The 19,158-nt window shown below is 29.1% G+C and overlaps 1 protein-coding gene across 3 annotated transcripts in view; it reads right to left on the reverse strand.

Moving 5' to 3' along the window:
• The window catches only part of LOC136972743 (zinc finger MYND domain-containing protein 11), a 101,835-nt gene that overhangs the window by 36,873 nt on the left and 45,804 nt on the right, over positions 1-19,158 (reverse strand). Inside the window, exons 5-8 of one of the 3 annotated variants that reach the window (XM_067267359.1) lie at positions 15,504-15,542; positions 11,002-11,088; positions 8,988-9,171; positions 2,432-2,568 (exon numbers count right to left, since the gene is read on the reverse strand). In XM_067267359.1, coding sequence (XP_067123460.1) covers positions 2,432-2,568; positions 8,988-9,171; positions 11,002-11,088; positions 15,504-15,542 — 447 coding nt within the window. Of the gene's footprint in view, positions 1-2,431; positions 2,569-8,987; positions 9,172-11,001; positions 11,089-15,503; positions 15,546-19,158 lie in introns of all 3 variants that reach the window. The other 2 variants (XM_067267358.1, XM_067267360.1) reach the window with 2 other exon arrangements.

The raw sequence follows: 19,158 nt of genomic DNA on the forward strand, positions 1-19,158 counted from the left end.
CTGCTTAAGTATTGGGTTGTTCGGAAAGTTCGTAGCGATTTTTGATAGCCGACAGTTGAGACACCGATTGACGCAAAAATGATTAGAATTGTACAAACCAATGAATATTACGATAAATGACCTTGAGACGCGTCCGTTACAAAAAAACCGTTAAGATTATTCAAATAACGTTTAATTTGGCTCATTGCAAAAATGGATGCGAACAACGTGCATTATCGACACTTGTTTCTTTTCTTTTTTCGTAAACGCAAAAATGCTGTACAAACAGCAAAAAAGATATGTGATGTTTATGGTGGGAGTGCTGTATCAGAATCAACTGTTCGAAAGTAGTTTGCAAAATTTAAAACGGGTAATTTCAGCCTTGAAGATGCTCCTCGCTCAGGAAGACCTCCTGTTATTGAAGAGGACCAAATCAAAGCATTATTGGATGAAAACCCTCATTACACAACTCGAGAGATTGCAGACATAGTGAAGTCATCAAACAGTACTGTATTTCAACATCTAAAGAAGCTCGGATACATGAATCGTTATGACATTTGGATACCTCACGACTTAACGGAAAAAAACTTACTGGATCGCATCTCCATTTGTGATTCTCTTGAAAGACAAAATGAAAATGACCCTTTTCTGAAGCGTTTAGTGACAGGTGATGAAAAGTGGATCATTTATAACAACATCAGCCGAAAACGATCGTGGGGTAAGAAAAATGAATCACCATTAAAAACTCCAAAGGCCGGTCTTCATCCAAAGAAGGTCATGCTCACTGTCTGGTGGGATTGGAAAGGAATCCTGTACTATGAGCTGCTTCCACAGAATCAAACAATTGATTCTGATAAGTATTGTTCCCAATTGGATAAGCTGAACATGGCAATTAAAGAAAAACGTCCGGAACTGGCCAATAGAAAAGGCATTGTGTTTCACCAAGATAATGCCAGACCTCACACGTCTTTACGAACACGCCAAAAATTATTGGAACTAGGCTGGGATGTTTTACCCCACCCCCTTACTCACCCGACCTTGCCCCGTCTGACTACCATTTGTTCCGTTCTCTACAAAATTCCCTTCATGATAAAAACTTTGATACTTTGGAAGCTTGCAAAAACCACGTGGATCAGTTTTTCGCGGAAAAAACTGGAAAGTTCTACGAAGAGGGTATCATGAAGCTGCCCCATAGATGGCAACACGTCATTAAAAACAATGGCGCATACATAATGGAATAAAAGTATATTTTTAGTATTAAAACAATTTCTTTTATTTCTCTTAAAAATCGCTACGAACTTTCCGAACAACCCAATAGTTCCCTGTAAAAACTTCTTAGCCAAGTTCTACTGTATTTTCTATTCATCATAATTTCCTAATAAGTTGTTGCAATGTAAATAATTTCAAGATTCTTTTAGTTAGCGATTTCAACTTATCAAATATTTGATTCAATTGTCAGAACAGGTACTAGCATCCTGATAACACACAATTGTTTTTCTCTACATGAGTGTATATATGTACTAAGTTTTTAACTTTAAAGAATTTCTTTTGCTTCCAATTAAAAAGTACTTTTAGATTTAGTTTTTACTAATGGATGTACTGTACAATATATCTAAAATTTATACTATCAACAGATCTTCTTCTTACCATCCTGAACTTCAATTGAACTAGCTATTAATTATATATTACGATTATACAATTGTACATATTACGATTATACATATTCATTCTATTGTGCACAAAGTTCAGATTCTTCCTTAGTTACTATAAAATTAGAATTGTGGCCAATTCTTCTGTTATGTACACTGAAAAATCAGCATAATATAGTTTATATGAAACTATAAAAAAATTTTTAAAAATACAAAAAGATTGGTACTTGCTCTCAATGACAATTCATTTTATATTTGAAACAATTGAGAAATCACATACAAAGACAATGACAGCAGTGAAACACCCAAAAGTCCTAATTTTCTTTCAAAGAATGATAATTGGAAGTCATGTTGCAATATCAATATGTAAAAATTACGATTACATTTTCTACACAAGTCCTTCAAAATTTGTTAGTTAAAATATTTACCTAAAATAACCACGGTTAGAAAATTATTAGTAACAACTGGTTTAACAGTATACACAATATTGATATCAAACTAGATTATTTAATTCTATTCATCACCATAAGTAACTATTTCAGAAATCATTAACTAACTATTTTATAATATAAAAAAATTAAAAAGATTATTACAGGAAATAAGTACTATTTATACAAAAATTAAACTGTCTTGAGATTGAGAAGTGTACTTTTATTCTTAAATATGTAAAAATTATGATTTACTCTACAATGTAAAATAATAAAAACTAGCCAAATTATATATTTAATTTGGCAAAATACAGCCCAATTATAAATCCTACTAGATTATTCAATATTAATAAATAGATAATAAATTAGACTTACACAAGGTTGACAGAACCAGAATTTGTCTGTTTTTTCATTAGACATACGATAACAATCTCGACATTGCCTGATTTCTCCAAGGTCATATATACAATCACGAAGCATCTGTCGAGCAAGATCGGCCATTCCACTATGAACTGGAAATTTAAACAAATGTAAAGGAAAGACTAAAATTTAATATTTAAAAAAATAAGTTTAAAATAATAATAAATGTATTTTTATAAATTAAAATAAAGTATAAAATTAAATTTATAATTATTGACAAGATAAATACATAGTGCATTTCTTAAAGAACTGTGTAAAAGTTTGCATCATATTCAAATATCATAACAGTGAATGCTATGTTAAGGTAACAAAATATTTAATTAACATTTTTAACAACAAATTTGTCACTATTTAAATGGTTTAGCCTAGGAAGGAAATGGAGAGATAGAATGGTGTACAAAGGAAGAAGAGAGATGATAAGGAGTGGAAAGCAAGAGATAATACTCGACAAAGAACTAAGCAGGAGACAATACTTGACAAAGAACTAAGAACTAAGCAATAAGACACAATTAAAGAGTAGAAAGTATAGAAAAATGGTAGTCTAAAGACTGAAGAAACAATCAAATGTCTAATAAGCAAATAACTGGAGTTTCAGTACTACCACAAAAAACCTTTAATTTCTCTAGCAAATTAATATCTAACTAACTAATACCAGGTTTCTAAATGGAATTTCTTCAAAAGAACTTCACTTGAAATTATTTGTTCCCTTTGAATATGTTCAATTTATTAGAATACTCAAAGAATCACTTGCATGCACAGTTTAGCATTATGTGGAAATGATGTAATTATAGACATATATACAGAAATAAAATTGCATCTGGGTCCCCCTATGAACCCAATTTTTTAATGGTAGTAGCAAAATACATTTATTAGTTAATTAGAGAAATTAATTTGCTGAAGAAATTAAGGGTTTGTGGTAGTAGTAAAATAAGATGTCATTGTATGTATTAGTAGTATCGTTTGATGTCCCTCAGATAGAGATCAAACCATAGGGAAACTGATTGCAAAGAGAAAAACTAAGTACTATAAGAGTGTGCCAAGTGCCATGGAGTTCAAAATGAAGGACTTAGTTTGGTTGTGTATGTATATATGTATACATATATCAGATATAGAGATAAGCTGGTGAAGAGTACATAAAGTCTGTTAAAACCATGTAGAATAGCAACTCTTTTTAATGAAGTCCTAAAATAATTATATGTTACAAAAAAAAAGCAAGTGCTCAGATATTTAATCCTCATTAAGCCCAAACAGCATATCCTTAATCTTGAATATATTTAGGTAATACTATATGTTACCAATCCAATTCAGTTACAAACTAGTAAACCAAAATCTGGGTATAATGTTTTATTTTCCACATAATGATAATGTTTGGATGAACTGCTCTTAGCTTCTGGATACAGTCTTCTTTGCCAGAAGACCAGTCTTTTTTGCCACAAATACAAACCTCATTATTATGTTATCAGTTTATGTGAAGTCTACATTCATGCAAAGTAGATTTGTGATACCATTAAAAAGGATAGGCATTTTAACATTTATCAATTCAGTTAATACAAAATATCAGTTAATATGTAATTGAAACATTTTAAGGTCCCATAATTCAATACTAATTATATTAAGTCATTTAACACAAAGTCACCGACAAAAAACCTTTTAAAGTGTTGTATACGACAGAGTTGGTTCTCTGTCGTATACAACACTGTAAAAGGTTTTTTGTCGGTGACTTTGTGTTACTCACTGCAGCATTAATAGTAGATGTTTATTGCATTAAGTTATTTAATACAAAGCACACTGATTTCAACTTCTCTGAAGTCACACAAGCCATAGCATGACTGGGGTGCATTTTTTTCACTTTATCAGAACACTTACAATATCAATATTATCAATGTGCATGGCAATGCAGATATAAACTACACCAACAATGTTCACTCCAACTCAAAAAATTGCACTCTCTCTCTCATAATTAGCACTCTGAATGTTAAGACGACTCTGAACAATTAGTTAAGATAGCTAATATGCACATTATAAATTAGTAGTTAATAAGATTAAAAGATTTTTGATTAACAATCTGCAGTTTTATGATAAAATTCTTAATAAAAACACCAGTTAGTTTTTAATTTTAATTGCTTTAACAACAGAAATAATAAAACAACTAAATTACAATATAAAATACTGTAATTAGTTATTAATTTTAAATTTAAAAACAAATTATTTCCATTCAAATCCAAGCAAATAAGTTATTGTAAGTTTACACATATCCAATTCCTGGATTTAGTTTGTCCCAATCAATTAAGACAGCCTGTTATATCCTGTAGCTTTAATTGTCATTCTGCCAACTTTAAATGATGTCAAAAAATAAGTATTGATGCTTTCTTCAAGCCACTGTATCTCAATAAAGTGTACTTTAACATATTTGAAGCAACACAAGTTTATTTATGAGGGCCCCATTGGTCCATAAAACCAAGACAAATGTAAATAACAAAATAAATTTATTACCAAAAGTTAAGTACAAAAATACAGTAGAGCGTCGAAAATTGGCGTCAATTGGGGACTGGAGTTGTTCCAATTAGTCATTTGTTCCAATTTCCGACTTTGTACGAAAAAAAATATTAACCTGTCCGATGTTCAAATTTTTCTCCGTTGCGTATCGCTTCCTGTTGAATTTTTCTCCGTTGCGTGTCGCTTCGTGTTGAATTTTCGTCAATTTTAAGCCTAACGAAAATTTTTATAATAATAATCGAAGCTATCGTATCGTTAAAAATTATTTCTTTATTTTGTACAAACAAAATAAATATATTGAAAAATATAAAAAACATGAAAATTATAACTTTAGAAGTAAATTTAGTATCAAAAACGTTCAATTCAGCACGACACAGTCCGACTGAAAATCGTTCCAATTTTCGGCCATTTCAATTACCGACGTTCCAATTAACGACGCTCTACTGAAGTTACTTTTTGATAATCAACTGTCCAATGGAACCAAAAACTGACAGTGCATCAAAGCTACACCAACCTATCTTCAGAGGTTTGAAACAATGTATCAACTATAACAGCAACACCAGAAGAGGACTACAACTCAGAAAGACAACCAACCAACTAGTATATAAAACTACAGCAGTAACGCAGAACACTTTTAGTGTCTCAAAATCCTCTACAAAGTTTAATAATTTGTGTGTTTGTTTTTAACAGCTGTTTTTTAGACTTCCATTGTAAGGCAAAACTACCTAGTCACACTAAATGTATTTTAATTTTGTTTATTTGTACTTGTAATTGTTATTTGATTTATGCATTGTGGGTACTCATGGGCCCTCCCCTTTCCTTCATTCCACTCTTACTTTCCTTCCTCCTTTCTTCACCATTTCATGCTACATTCTATCTCTTCCCCTTTCCTTCCATTTCCTTACTTAGGGCTATGTCAGCTGTTAAATGACAGACAGCCCTCTAATTCCTTTATTAAAAGTAATAATCACCATAAAAATTGAGGCATTTGTTTATCTGTGGACAAGCTTTGAAATCTCCTCTTCATAGAATGCTGCTGCCAATGACTTGAGATGGGCCCTAACATTGTTTTGAAGATTGTCATTAGCCTCGAATCTCTGCCTCCTAGCCAAGTTTTCAGTTCAGGAAAGAAATGGAGATCGCTCAGCATTAAATCGGGGTCACACGCTGGGTGTTTAAAGGTGGTGAAGACTTCCATCTTTCAGACTTCCACTCAGCTTGAAACTTTTTAATGTGTGAAGACTTCCACCTCTTTCCTGAACTGAAAATGTGGGTAGGAAGACAGAGGTTTGAGACTAATGCAATCTTCAAAACAATGTTAGGGCCCATCTCGAGTCACTGACAGCAACATTCTATGAAGAGGGGATGTCAAAGCTCATAGACAAACACCTCAATCTTAACGGTGATTATGTTGAAAAGTAACCATGTTTGTACCTAACTTTTGATAATAAATTCATTTTGTTATTTACATTTGTCTTTGTTTTATCAGAGGTTGAAAAGGAAACAGCCCTTGTATTTATTTTTAAACATATTCAAACAAGACAAAACATAGTGAAATAATGAAGAGAAAAATCTGCTTTTGATATTTGATGGTATAACCATTGATTTTTAAGTACAGTGGAACCTCACTTAATGAGCACCTCTCATAACGAGTAATTCACATAACAAGCAAAGCAAATTGTAAAAAAATAATTCACTTAATTTGTGACATTTCGCATAATGACTGACGAGGAGAGGGGAAGTCCCGGATTGTGCGCATGCTACTACATGTGTTTAGCACTCATTCCGCTAGCATCTTCACATTTTTCCAAACCTGTGTTCGGACATATTACATATAAACATCAACAACCATAGCTTGTTATATAATAAACATGTCAAATGATATGCCAAACTCTTGAGCTATGTAAAAAGGCTATAATTAAATATTAGAAATTAATTAATTTGACTAGAGGTAGGTAGTTATGCTGCTATCTCGTATTAAATTTAATGACCAATTCCAAGTTAAATTCCATAAATGTCTAAATTAAATTAATTCTTTATAATTATTAAATTTAATATGAGATGACAGCATAACTACCTACCTCTAGTCAAATTAATTAATTTCTAATATTTAATTATAGCCTTTACATAGCCCAAGAGTTTGGCATATCATTTGGCGTGTTTATCAGACATATTATTTCGATGTTTGTTATGTTCTCTGCAAACTGAATTCGCATGTTGGTTCATTTGTGCTAAAAGAAAAGATAAATGATGATTCATGCTCCTTAACAATGTATATTGTATAATTTTCTTTGAATAAACATTATACATAAATATTTGAGTTATTTTTTTTCCAGCATGGAATGCATTATCATATTTTACATTAATTTATATGGGAAGAATTGTTTCACTTAATAAGTGTTTCGCATTAAGAGTAAGATTCTGGAACTAATTATGCTTGTTAAGCGAGGTTCCACTGTATAAAGTTCACTCAATATAAACCTTATTAATAAGACATGCTATTTTTAAGTCTCTTCAACTTTGTATTAAGAAGTTTGACTATATTTTTTTTAGAAATGATTTTGGACTAAATTAGTCCAAAACTGTTTCTAAAAGAATAAATGGCAACAATGGCATACCAAACAAATTTAAATACAATTCACAAAATAAAATATAAAATTAAATAGGTGGTATTAAAAATAACTTAATGTGAATTTTAGAATAATTAAAATTTGCTATTTTATATGATGCACATTTTTACAATACATTAAAATTCATAAATTTAAATTGTAAATATTAGTACATACATAAAATTAAATAACATACAATATAACTATTAAATATTTTGTACAGAAACACAAAACTGAAATATACCCAATTAAGTTTTTACACAGTAGATAAATTCCCAAAAAATCCACACAGAAAAAAGATACTACCCATATGGGAAAACAGAAGATTGGTTCCAGATATTAAAAATCAGTAAAAATAATATGATAAACCAATTAATAAATTTAATAAATTAATTGTTTATCATATTACTGATTTTTAAACCAATTTGTTTATTATATTATCAAATTGTGTGTAAACAAAATATTTCAATTTTAATTAATCAGAGAAAAGACAATTATAACTTATCAGCAAAATTTAATAGATTTGTATTATTTTCACAGCTCTAATTTTATTTTTTATTTGACTTTTTCAATTAAACATCAAAATACCTCTAGCTTTTAACATCACACAGCGTACAAAGGTATACTGTAGTAAAAAACATTAAAAGAAATGCAATCATACAAGCAAAATCATCAAATTCTGAATTAAATCTTTTCTGACTGCTTCAATCATGGGGTAAAGTGGGAATGAAAGACTTATTGTCACCACACTCATTCAAATAAATTATAAAAGACAGCCAAATAATAACTGACAAACAGAGGCCAAGGCAGTTAAGATGTCAATCTACTACTTGGGAACCAGGATCAAATCCTGATGGTCAAAAACTATAGGAATTTTTCAGAGATGGTCTGTCCCAGGTATGTTTGACCCAATCCCTCACTTCCTAGTCACTCCTACTGTGGGCCTGACAGATATACCATTATGAGTAGGATTAAAAGGCCTTATTGTAACTACAGGGTGAAAAGTGTAAAAAAAATTTTCTTAAGCATTGCAACAGCCTTAAATGTAAATTTCAAATTTCTGTTTTGGAACAAACAATTTTCTAGAAAAAGAAATATGAATATTTTTTTCTTACAATTAAAATCAAATTAAGATTTTTAAAAAAGCATATTTATTGAAACATGTTAAATCAAAACAAACAATATTAAAAGAAAATTGAATTTTTTCCAGATCATCTTAAATCAAAATCACATATCCTCAAAAAAAAAAAAAGAAAAAAAAAAAAACAGAATTGGGTATATTTAATAAATCAGTTATATGACTTCTTGAAAAGGCTTATTGTTTTTAAATTATAAAATTTATTTCTTAAATTTATATCATTCAATTAAGAAAGATACTTTTTCTACCAATGTAGCATAATAACTACCTCCAAAAAATATCACAACATTGTGAACAATACACTGTGCATCAGCTTGAAATTCTTCTAATCGTTTATAGGCATTTGATTTTGTTTTCTCTTCCATCATTATTAAATCCATTTTTTCATAAATAAGAAAATCATGACGCCATTTTTCTTCATCTGGATGAGGCATTCGATGTAATTCTCTTGTCTAAAATAAAAATAAGTAAAAAAAACTTATCTAGACATATAGAAAATCTAATGTAATATTTCTGTTGAAAAAATATTAATAAATCAACTGCCTTATATTTTTCAGTACTTTTAACTTGTTTAATAAATTAATGTATTTAAAATTGGATTCATTTCTCTTGCAGAAGTCATTTTCTCCCTTCTTGATATCATGCAATGCCACTTACCCAAAACAAAAAAAAAAATTATACTGCAACTGTTGTTTATCAGAATTAGATAAATATTTAATATAATTCAATTATGAAATATATAGTTGAACAAACCTCTAAATTGAATTTTTTTTCATTCACATAACTACAAAGAGATAACTGTAAATAAAAATCACTGTTTTTAGACCTAAAAGTAAATTTTTATATAAAAAAAATCCAAACATACATTTTTTACACATACTATATATTGAATATGCATTAAGTTTATTTTCTGTTTTAATCAGATTTATTATAACATTTGTTTGCACTCATTTACTTAAAATTCTTTATTTTATGAAGTTTTTTTTTTAAGGAATACATTTATAATTATTTTCAATATATCTTAAAAATATATTTTAATAAAAATTAATTATACTTTCTTAATATGGCTATCAATATTTTTTGTTTCATACTTATTGTTTCTATTAATTTACTTTCTTTCCCTCAAGTAATGACAAAGTATACAGTAGTACAATACCTCTAGCTTTGTATCAAGCGTGATATAACAAAATATCACGCTTCTTGAGAGACAAAGAAAAAAGCATGATATAACAGAGTACTAAAAATTCTGGGCTTTTACTAAACAGATTATACATGCTATGGAATCTCCATCCTCTATTTTTTCATCAGCAAGTATTTTTGATATTAAATAAGCTTAGTTTTGCAATACTGAATTTTAATTGTGGTTGTATTGTATTAATTTAATGTTTACACAAACATCAATACCACGAATGCACATTTAGCATTATTTTTCTTTAACAATGATATTTGTCAATGTTAAAGAAAATAAGAAAACAATGAAATACTGTCAATATAAACAACAAAATATCAAATACACACACAACGGCTGTAAATAAACAGGTTAAATTTGGGTACAAGAGCTAGGCATTAGGCGCCATCTCTTGTTAAAACTAGTAATTATAATATTTTAATTTAGAATAAACTGGAAGATAAGAATCAGCCCAAAGCAGGATTCGAACCTGCAACTCCCACTTACCGTGCGGACGCATTGCCAGTTACGCTACCGGGACCTCTGTTCTGATCTCCTCTTCCGGTATATATACTGGAAGAGGAGATCGGTAATGCGTCCGCACGGTAAGTGGGAGTTGCGAGTTCGAATCCTGCTTTGGCCGATTCTTTTCTTCCAGTTTATTCTAAATTAAAATATTATAATTACTAGTTTTAACGAGAGATGGCGCCTAATGCCTAGCTCTTGTACCAAATTTAATTCGTTCATTTATGGCCATTGTGTGTGTATTTACTTATTTTATCGGGTTTCGTTGATGTATATTTGTATAACAAAATATCAGTTGAAATTTTATTATACAGTACTATATTTCATAATAAATCTCTTATTAAAAATTCATGTAATTTATATTTTTCAATAAAAATTATACAGTAATTAAAAATTTAAAAAACAAATATCAAACATACAAACATATCAAAACTTATAAAATTACAGAGAATATGCATTATACTTGGAGAGCAAACAAAATTGTTTGCTTCCAATTTGCTTTGTTTATTTCAATTAAACAATTACAAATACAAATAATAAAATAGTATCAAACTTAGGAATTAAAATATATTCAAAAATAAATTTCTACCTTTTCTTTTAATCTAAGACACGTATATCCAAGTAATGTATTTAAACTTTCTTTTTTCATTTTGAACTGAGTTGGTCCTTTCACCATCTGTAAAAATGTTAATATTTGAAGGTTATCAAGTATCTCAATTAATTAAAATGAACAAATATACACAATAAATTCAATTAACATAAACACACAAATATGCAATATTTTTAAGCATTTGTTTAAGCATTTAAGTATTTATCTATAAAAATCTATCAATAATATTGAAAGTGATTTCAATATAAAATATTGAATTTTTCACTAATTCTTTTGATTTACCAATATGTCATTCAGAAACAAAATTATTTTCATAGACAAACCACTTTTTTATTGTGTTTTAGAATATCATGAACAAAGAAACACTACATTTCTTGACTGCTACATTATCTTAATACAGTCAAACCTGTTTTTATGCGCTCTTTTTATGTGCGATTTTTTTAATGCAAATTTTTAATTTGTGCAGTATAGTTGGAGACTAGTCTCGTGCGATTCGTCATGTCTTACGTTGACTTATTATAGCTAAATAAACTTATTATAGCATAAATGCACTTATTATAGTAATATTATTGCATGAATATGCGAAAAATGAAATAATTTACTTTTTAAGTCAACAAAACACCACCTGGACAAAAATATGTAAAACAGACGATAGACCAGACGATGCAGTCAAGTGCTGACATCTGTTGTCAATAAATTCTATTTCGTACGGTTTTGAGTTATTTTCTATGTGAGACTTTTTTTATGCAGTCAACAGGGACCGCATAAAAAAAATATTTTTTAATTGTGTCGCGAAAACTATTATTTACAGCCATTTGTGAAGTTTCGTGAGATTTTTTTTAATGCGGTCCCTATCCCCCGCATAAAAACAGGTTTGACTGTATAGTCAGAAAACAAAAGATTTAATCATTTTAGAAGGATTAATGTTTTCAAAATAATATAGCTGATGTTTTCCAGCACCAGATCCACTTAACATTTAAACAACAGAATACAGCACAATCTTGGTAATTTGGCCATTCACTAGTTCAACACATCCAATAACCCAACACTAGTCAACTTGAGTATTAATGATACTGTTGTTAACTCAGACAAGCTTCCCAATAGTTCAAAACTCCAGATCCCACTAAACATGGCACAATTAAAGATTATTACAGATTGATAAACTTGTTATCATAGGTTAATCAAATTGACTGCTCTTCTTTCATATTTTTTTTTGCTATTCTATATATTATATTTTTGATTAATACAATACACTAATAATATGTAAATAAACAAATATTCCCTTTTTGAATGATTAAACCTTTGAATTCATCTTATTTCCAATAATCTGGCATTCTCCTTAATTCAACACTGTTCCTGACTCACATGTGTCAGATTACAGAAATCGTACTGTATTAACATCCTCAAATAAATCCAACATCTGCCATTACAGTTGCTGTAGATTTATAATATTTGTAAAATAAACACAATTTTTAACAGAAGCATTAAAAAGTATAAGAAATAAAATAAAAAATTTAATACAGATATTTATTTTAACATTTGCTTAAATTTAACAGAAATAAACATAGAAATAAATAAATGTGTCAAAAACTGTTTACATAAAGAGTGTATCAAACATTCATCATCTTGCCCTCTGATATCTAAACCTGATTTTTACTTTTCCAGCTTTGCCATATATAGCAGAGGAAAAATATGTTTTACATTTTTGGACATAGAGGACCTTGCAAAAAATTGGGAATTTTTCTGTATGCAGCAATGTTAAGTGAGTGTGTTTGTGTGTGTGGAATGATTCTGTTCACTCTTTTTGAAGCTTAATAACTTCTGCACTTTTTGTCAAAAATTTCTAAAATTTTTCAGAGGTTGTGTATTAGGGGGATTGATGCTATTAAATTTTGGTGATTAACGTTTGGGCGAATGGGGAGCCATGTGCCATGACGAGTAGGGTTGTACTTAATGACGATTTTCCTCATTATTAGCATTTACAATTTTTTTTTTATAAAATCCATCCCTATCCTCAAAATTAAGCTGTATACCATTTTATAATAATTAAAAATATAAAAAGTTTTTAATAATAAAATATCTTAACAGATGATGCAACACATGCAGTTTTAAATGTGAGGAAAGTTAAGCAACTAATTGCTGGATTTTTAACTTTGAAGTAAACAAGTCAAAAATGTTTCCTTCATTTTGTACATTTACTAACAGCTCTTGATAAGATGTAATTAATAGCTCTCCTACTCTTGAGCATGAATGCCCAGACAAAAGGTGCAAATTTCTCTGGGCCTCAAAAAAAGCCTACACAATGTTGATAAAATAAAAAAAACAATATTTGAATAATATACATGAACTGAATTTTAAATTTTATAAAAATTTTTGTCTTAAAACTAATTGATTTTATATTACACAAATGAATACATACTATATATTACACAACTTTAATTTGATGTAGGACCTCCAAATATGTATTTTTCCCTAGGCCTCATTACCCTCTGAACAGTATTACCCTCTACAGCATTAATCTGATATCCAGATGAATTATCTTAATCTGGTCCAAAAATACCTATACTTTTGGTGTAACTCTTTTTGTTAATGCTTTTATAAAGGGAATCAAAAAGTAATGCCTCCCTGTCTAATGTTTGATCTATTAGTACTAGTTATTATGAATGTCCACGTTCCATTAAAATCTTTGTCTTTTTAATGTGTAAGGAGTAGATTCCGACTTATTCTCTTTTGTTTGGAGATTATTTTTAGTTCATTATTCTATTTATTTTGGGCATTTTATTTCATTAAAGATGGACTACCACACCTCACCTAGGCAATATTCCAAAAAATTAAAACTAACCTTACTATGACAACTGCTGCAGCAACCAATTATGTCACTGAACTGGAAACGACATCTTAGGAGAAGACTTCCACTGGAAGTTAAAAGAATGATCTCCTACCCCAAACTGCCACCAAGAGTTACAACAAAAATTAAAAAAAAAAAATTATTGTAAGGGAGATAACAAGAAATAAAGAAATGATTACTAAAATTCAAACTAATGTTAGAGACTTAAGTTTGTAAATAGGGTCAAGTGAGTATATTCATGTAACATCACCAACAACACTATAAGGAGGAGGTGAAGTTAGAGATCAAATGAGGTGGAGCTAAAGATTGGGTGAGATTTCAGGAACGGCTTTTCAAGTTTCTGTGATGATGTAGAAGTTCTTGGTGACAGTTAGGTGAATTTAAGTTGTAAGAATTCTTTGTGAATTTTTGATATAGTTCAATTTCAAATATTCTTGTTGGTTTTGTGAAGATAATAATAAGATAGTTATAAGTTAATAATTTTCAAGCCCCTAAGTGTCAACAAAGTATTTTGTACATACAGTAGAGCGTCGTTAATCGGAACACTGGTAATTGGAATCGCCGGTAATCGGCACAATTTTCAGTCGAATTGTGTCGTGCTGAATCGAACATTTTTCATACTAAATTAACTTCTAAAGTATATTTTTTTTTGTTTTTATATTTTTTAATATATTTATTTTGTTTGTACAAAAGGCAGAAATAATTTTTAACAATACGATAGCCTTGATTATTATTATAAAAATTTTCGTTAGGCTTAAAATTGACGAAAATTCAACACGAAGCGACACGCAATGAAGAAAAATTCAACACGAAGCAACACGCAATGAAGAAAAATTTGAACATCGGACAGGTTAATGTATTTTTTCGTACATAATGGGTAATCGGAACAAATGACTAATCAGAACAACCCCAGTCCCCAATTGATTCCAATTTTCGACTCTCTACTATTTGTTTTTGATTCAATAAAATATCTATTATTATATTTTTGAATTTTCTTTATTTCATTATTGTATATATTCAGGCTTAGAATAATAAATAGACCTTTTTTTATTCATACATATAGTACTTATTTTTCGGATTTTTTGATTCATAACAATTTTCATCATTTATTGCACATGTAAAGTCCAGGCCTGGCACTAACAGAACTCTCATTTACATAATGCAACATGAAATTTATCCAGGCTCTCAAAAAAAAATTAAGATGTTACAAATATATGCTTTTGTTTTTCATACTGAGCAATTTCAACCATGGATATGAGACTAAAACAAAAAGCAGTAATTGAGTTTCTGATCAAACAGGGTTGAGCACCTAAGGAAATTCATAATCAGCTGAAAAGTTTACAGAGACACTGTAGCAAACATTAGCAATGTGTGAGGTGGAGTGAAGAAGTTTCAAGAAGTAGAAACTTAAATTGCAGATAAGCCAAGAAGTGGTCATCCATCAATATCAATCACAGATGAGAACTGACAATGTGCTGATTAGTTGATTCAAGAAGACAGACACTTCACAATCCAGGACAAAGACATCATGTAAAGACATTCATTCCTAAATGTTCCTCTCTTTCACAAACCAGACAGGTTTGTGAAAGTAAATAAAATAAAGGTAAGTAAATAAAATTACAAACAAACTAACCTTATGTTTCTCCCAGCAGATTTGTGTTTTGTCATCATCCTGCTGAAAAAAATGTAAGGTTAGTGTGTTCATTATTTGTCATTCATTCCATACAGCTCTATCACAATAATGCAAGACCACTCATGTCATTGTTCACAACCCAGGTGATTGCCAAAATGGAGTGATCCATGTTGCCTCATCTACCATAAAACCCTGATTTGGCTTGTATAGTGGATGAGGCACCATGGATATTTGGTATCTTCTACCTAATTGGATCAATGAAGGACAGTCTATGTTGTTACAGATTTGAAAACTTGGAAGAATCAGCTGTGAAGTCATGGGTCAAGAAACAAACTCTAGAATTTTTCCAAACTGGATTTAATACTTGGGTTAGACAATGGCATAAATGTATTGAAAGTAATCGTGACTACATGAAACAGTAGCTTTATGTACAGGAAATTTCAGGTTACAATACATTATATTGTAACCTAAAAGCTCCTGTTTTAATGAACAGATTAAAGCAAAAATAACATGTTATGTTATTTTTACTTTGATCTGTTCATTAATAAAATTGTGGTGACTGAGGAAGCAATACTTTTTGATTCCCCACATACTTCTATAACTGAGTAATTTGCTGTTATATTCTCACTAGAGATAATACAATCCCAATACCAAAAAATTTCCACCAATCCAATTTGATGCACTTGTTTCTATCCATACCTTACAGATGTTGGTAATAAATAAAAGCTTGAAAGTGCACTGGTTTAGAGACTATTTATTTTATTCACTAACAATTTAAATTCAAATATAAAGAAATAAAATTTTACAAATCAATTTGGAGACTCCTTTCTAATTCCAACTATAAACAAGTGTAATTGTTACTAAGTCTAGTTTGCTAGACTGACTCCAATCCTGCTTTTAAGGAAACATTTGAACACATCCTGAATAAATTTATAAATAACAATTTTTTATAAATTTATTCAGGATGTGTTCAAATGTTTCCTTAAAAGCAGGATTGGAGTCAGTCTAGCAAACTAGACTCTTAGTAACAATTACACTTGTTTAGAGTTGGAATTAGAAAGGAGTCTGCAAATTGATTTGTAGAAAAAAGTTGATTCTGTTGATTTGTAGAAAAGATTGTTGAAAAGTTTCAATCTACCAATCTTTTATACTGTAAATTTTCAATCTAAAATTCACAGTATAAAAAATTGTTAGATTGAAACTTTTTTCTAAATTTTAAAAATAATTTCAGATAGTAATTTATTATTAAATAAAATTGAAGTAATAACAACTCATAACTCAATTTAATCATTAAAATCAAACAATTTGCCAAATTATCAGGCTATTTTTAGGCTAAGTTAATAATTTGTTACTAATTAATTTAACTAGAGGTAGGCGGTTATGCTGCCATCTTGTATGTATTTTAATAATTATAATAAATTAATTTTTAATTTAGAAATTTCTGGAAAAAAACTCAGCCTAGAGCAGGACTCAAACCACAACTCCTACATACCATGCAGATGCATTGCCAGTAATGCTGCCTGGATCTCTATCTGATCTTCCCATCCAGAATGTTCTGGAAATAAAGATTGGACTCATCTGCACAGTAAGCAGGAATTGCAAATCTGAATCCCATACCAGTCTGATTTTTCTTTTCTTTTCTTCCCAAAATTTCTAAATTAAAAATTAATTTATTATAATTATTAAAATTCATACAAGATGGCAGCATAAACACCTAACTCTAGTCAAATTAATTAGTAACTAATTATTAACTTAGCCTAAAAATATCTTGATTCAGCAGATCATTTGGATTTAATTAAAACTGAAGACAAAGCCAGTTGAAAAAGTTACCTTTTGTCCACATTCATGTTCTGTTGAAAATGCTGATTTTTCAAAAGTGCTTTAAAAAATCAGAGCTGAACTTGAAAGGTTCAAGCAACAGTATGATTTCAATGTAGTATGGATGGAAGAGTGATAAGACATCTGTTTTTGCTTCCACAATAATTTTTAAAGTGTTTTATCTTTTAACCATATATTTTTTCATATTTTAAGGAATTTGTAAAAAATTTTTGGTGACCAAATAGCCCAAAATAAAGGATCAAGACATCATGGAATGTATTGCAGAATGCAAAACCGAATAAAAAGTGACTTTTTCTAACAGACTTTGTCTTCTATTTAATTAAGAAAAAGTTTTGTCAAATCAGCAACTGACTTGAAATATCACTAAATCCATCAATAACTTGCTAGATGGACGAGCTGCTTACACACAACCAAGACAAGCAAAAGCACTAGCAGCTTGTATTGTAATTGGTTAAAATTTGTTTTTATCAAATTGCAACTGAAGAGTACTAAAACTTTTTAATTCTTAAATAAACAATTTTACATTGTTCACAATTATATTTTTTCAAGTAATTCATTTTTTACATTTGTAAGAAATCTATCATCATGAAATGTTTATAATTTTATAAAATATGCTTTTATACTAAATTGTTATATAAATAGCATGTGTTTTATGTTTTAATTAACAAACATTTTACAAGATTATAAAGATTTAAAATTAAAAATAAAAGCTATTTTCAATTTTTGACTTTATATTTGCATACTTAATACACACAAACTTCTATAATCCAATTTTGTTTTTAAAACTAAGTCCATAAAACTGATAAAACAAAACCATATCATTCATGCCATATTCAAAATATTTTGTATTTTTGGATTTATATAAAAGTTAGCACCTTTTTTACAAATCCAGGAAGACTCAGAAAGTTGTTAAATGCTAACTCTCACAAATAACTAAAAACATCTTACAATTTAACAATCTTAAAAATCAAAGTTACTTATTTTTTAATGTAGGCTACTATATTGATAATGCATGTACATTTTATCTAGTAATTGTTCATTTTCAGGAAACTAACTTTTTCTAGTTTTCTGTTATACTGCTTTTTACTAAATGTTTTCAACATGAAAAAAGACAGCATTTTTTACTAAATACAATTTCTAAAGGAGAAAAAAAAAGTTTTAATTGTATTGAATATGACTCATCACTACCATTTGCAGCTCATAAGATGCAAGTCAATTTTGTAAAATTGTAAACATTTTACCTTAATTTGAATTAATTTATAAATTACATTAGTGACAACTGATAGAGACAAAGAATAGAAATGCATATTGTAAAAAAAAGTGCTGTAAATTATAACATTGTATAAATAAATGATTTTGAAGTCTTGAATTACACAAAGAGACTTCAAAACAAATATCTGTTATCATATCACAAAAACATTGACAAAAGATAAAAAACAAATATCAAAACAAAAATTCCTAATAGATATTAATAAAAACATCAAGCTTTCAAATAGAACAAAGATGGATATTAACATCAAGTAATGAAGTGAAACCAAAAACAAAAATTAAAACATGGTAAAGTTACAAACATTAGAAATACTATTTAAATCATTAAGTTAAGAGCAACATAAAGTTAATAACAAGGAAATCTAAAAATAAACCAATATCATCAACATTAAAGCTTACTATGAATTATAGCTGACTAATAACAAAAACTCAAAAAACTGATGGCAAAAATTTTTCCACTGCCTTTCTAATGTATAGAATGTGCCAGAGATTACAGATATTTCATGCAAAAATGAATTTAAAAAAGATTGAATAAATCTATATTAAA

Source organism: Centruroides vittatus, unplaced genomic scaffold (genome assembly GCF_030686945.1).
Source record: "Centruroides vittatus isolate TY-2023 unplaced genomic scaffold, ASM3068694v2 contig_301, whole genome shotgun sequence".
Classification (NCBI taxonomy): Eukaryota; Metazoa; Arthropoda; class Arachnida; order Scorpiones; family Buthidae; genus Centruroides; species Centruroides vittatus.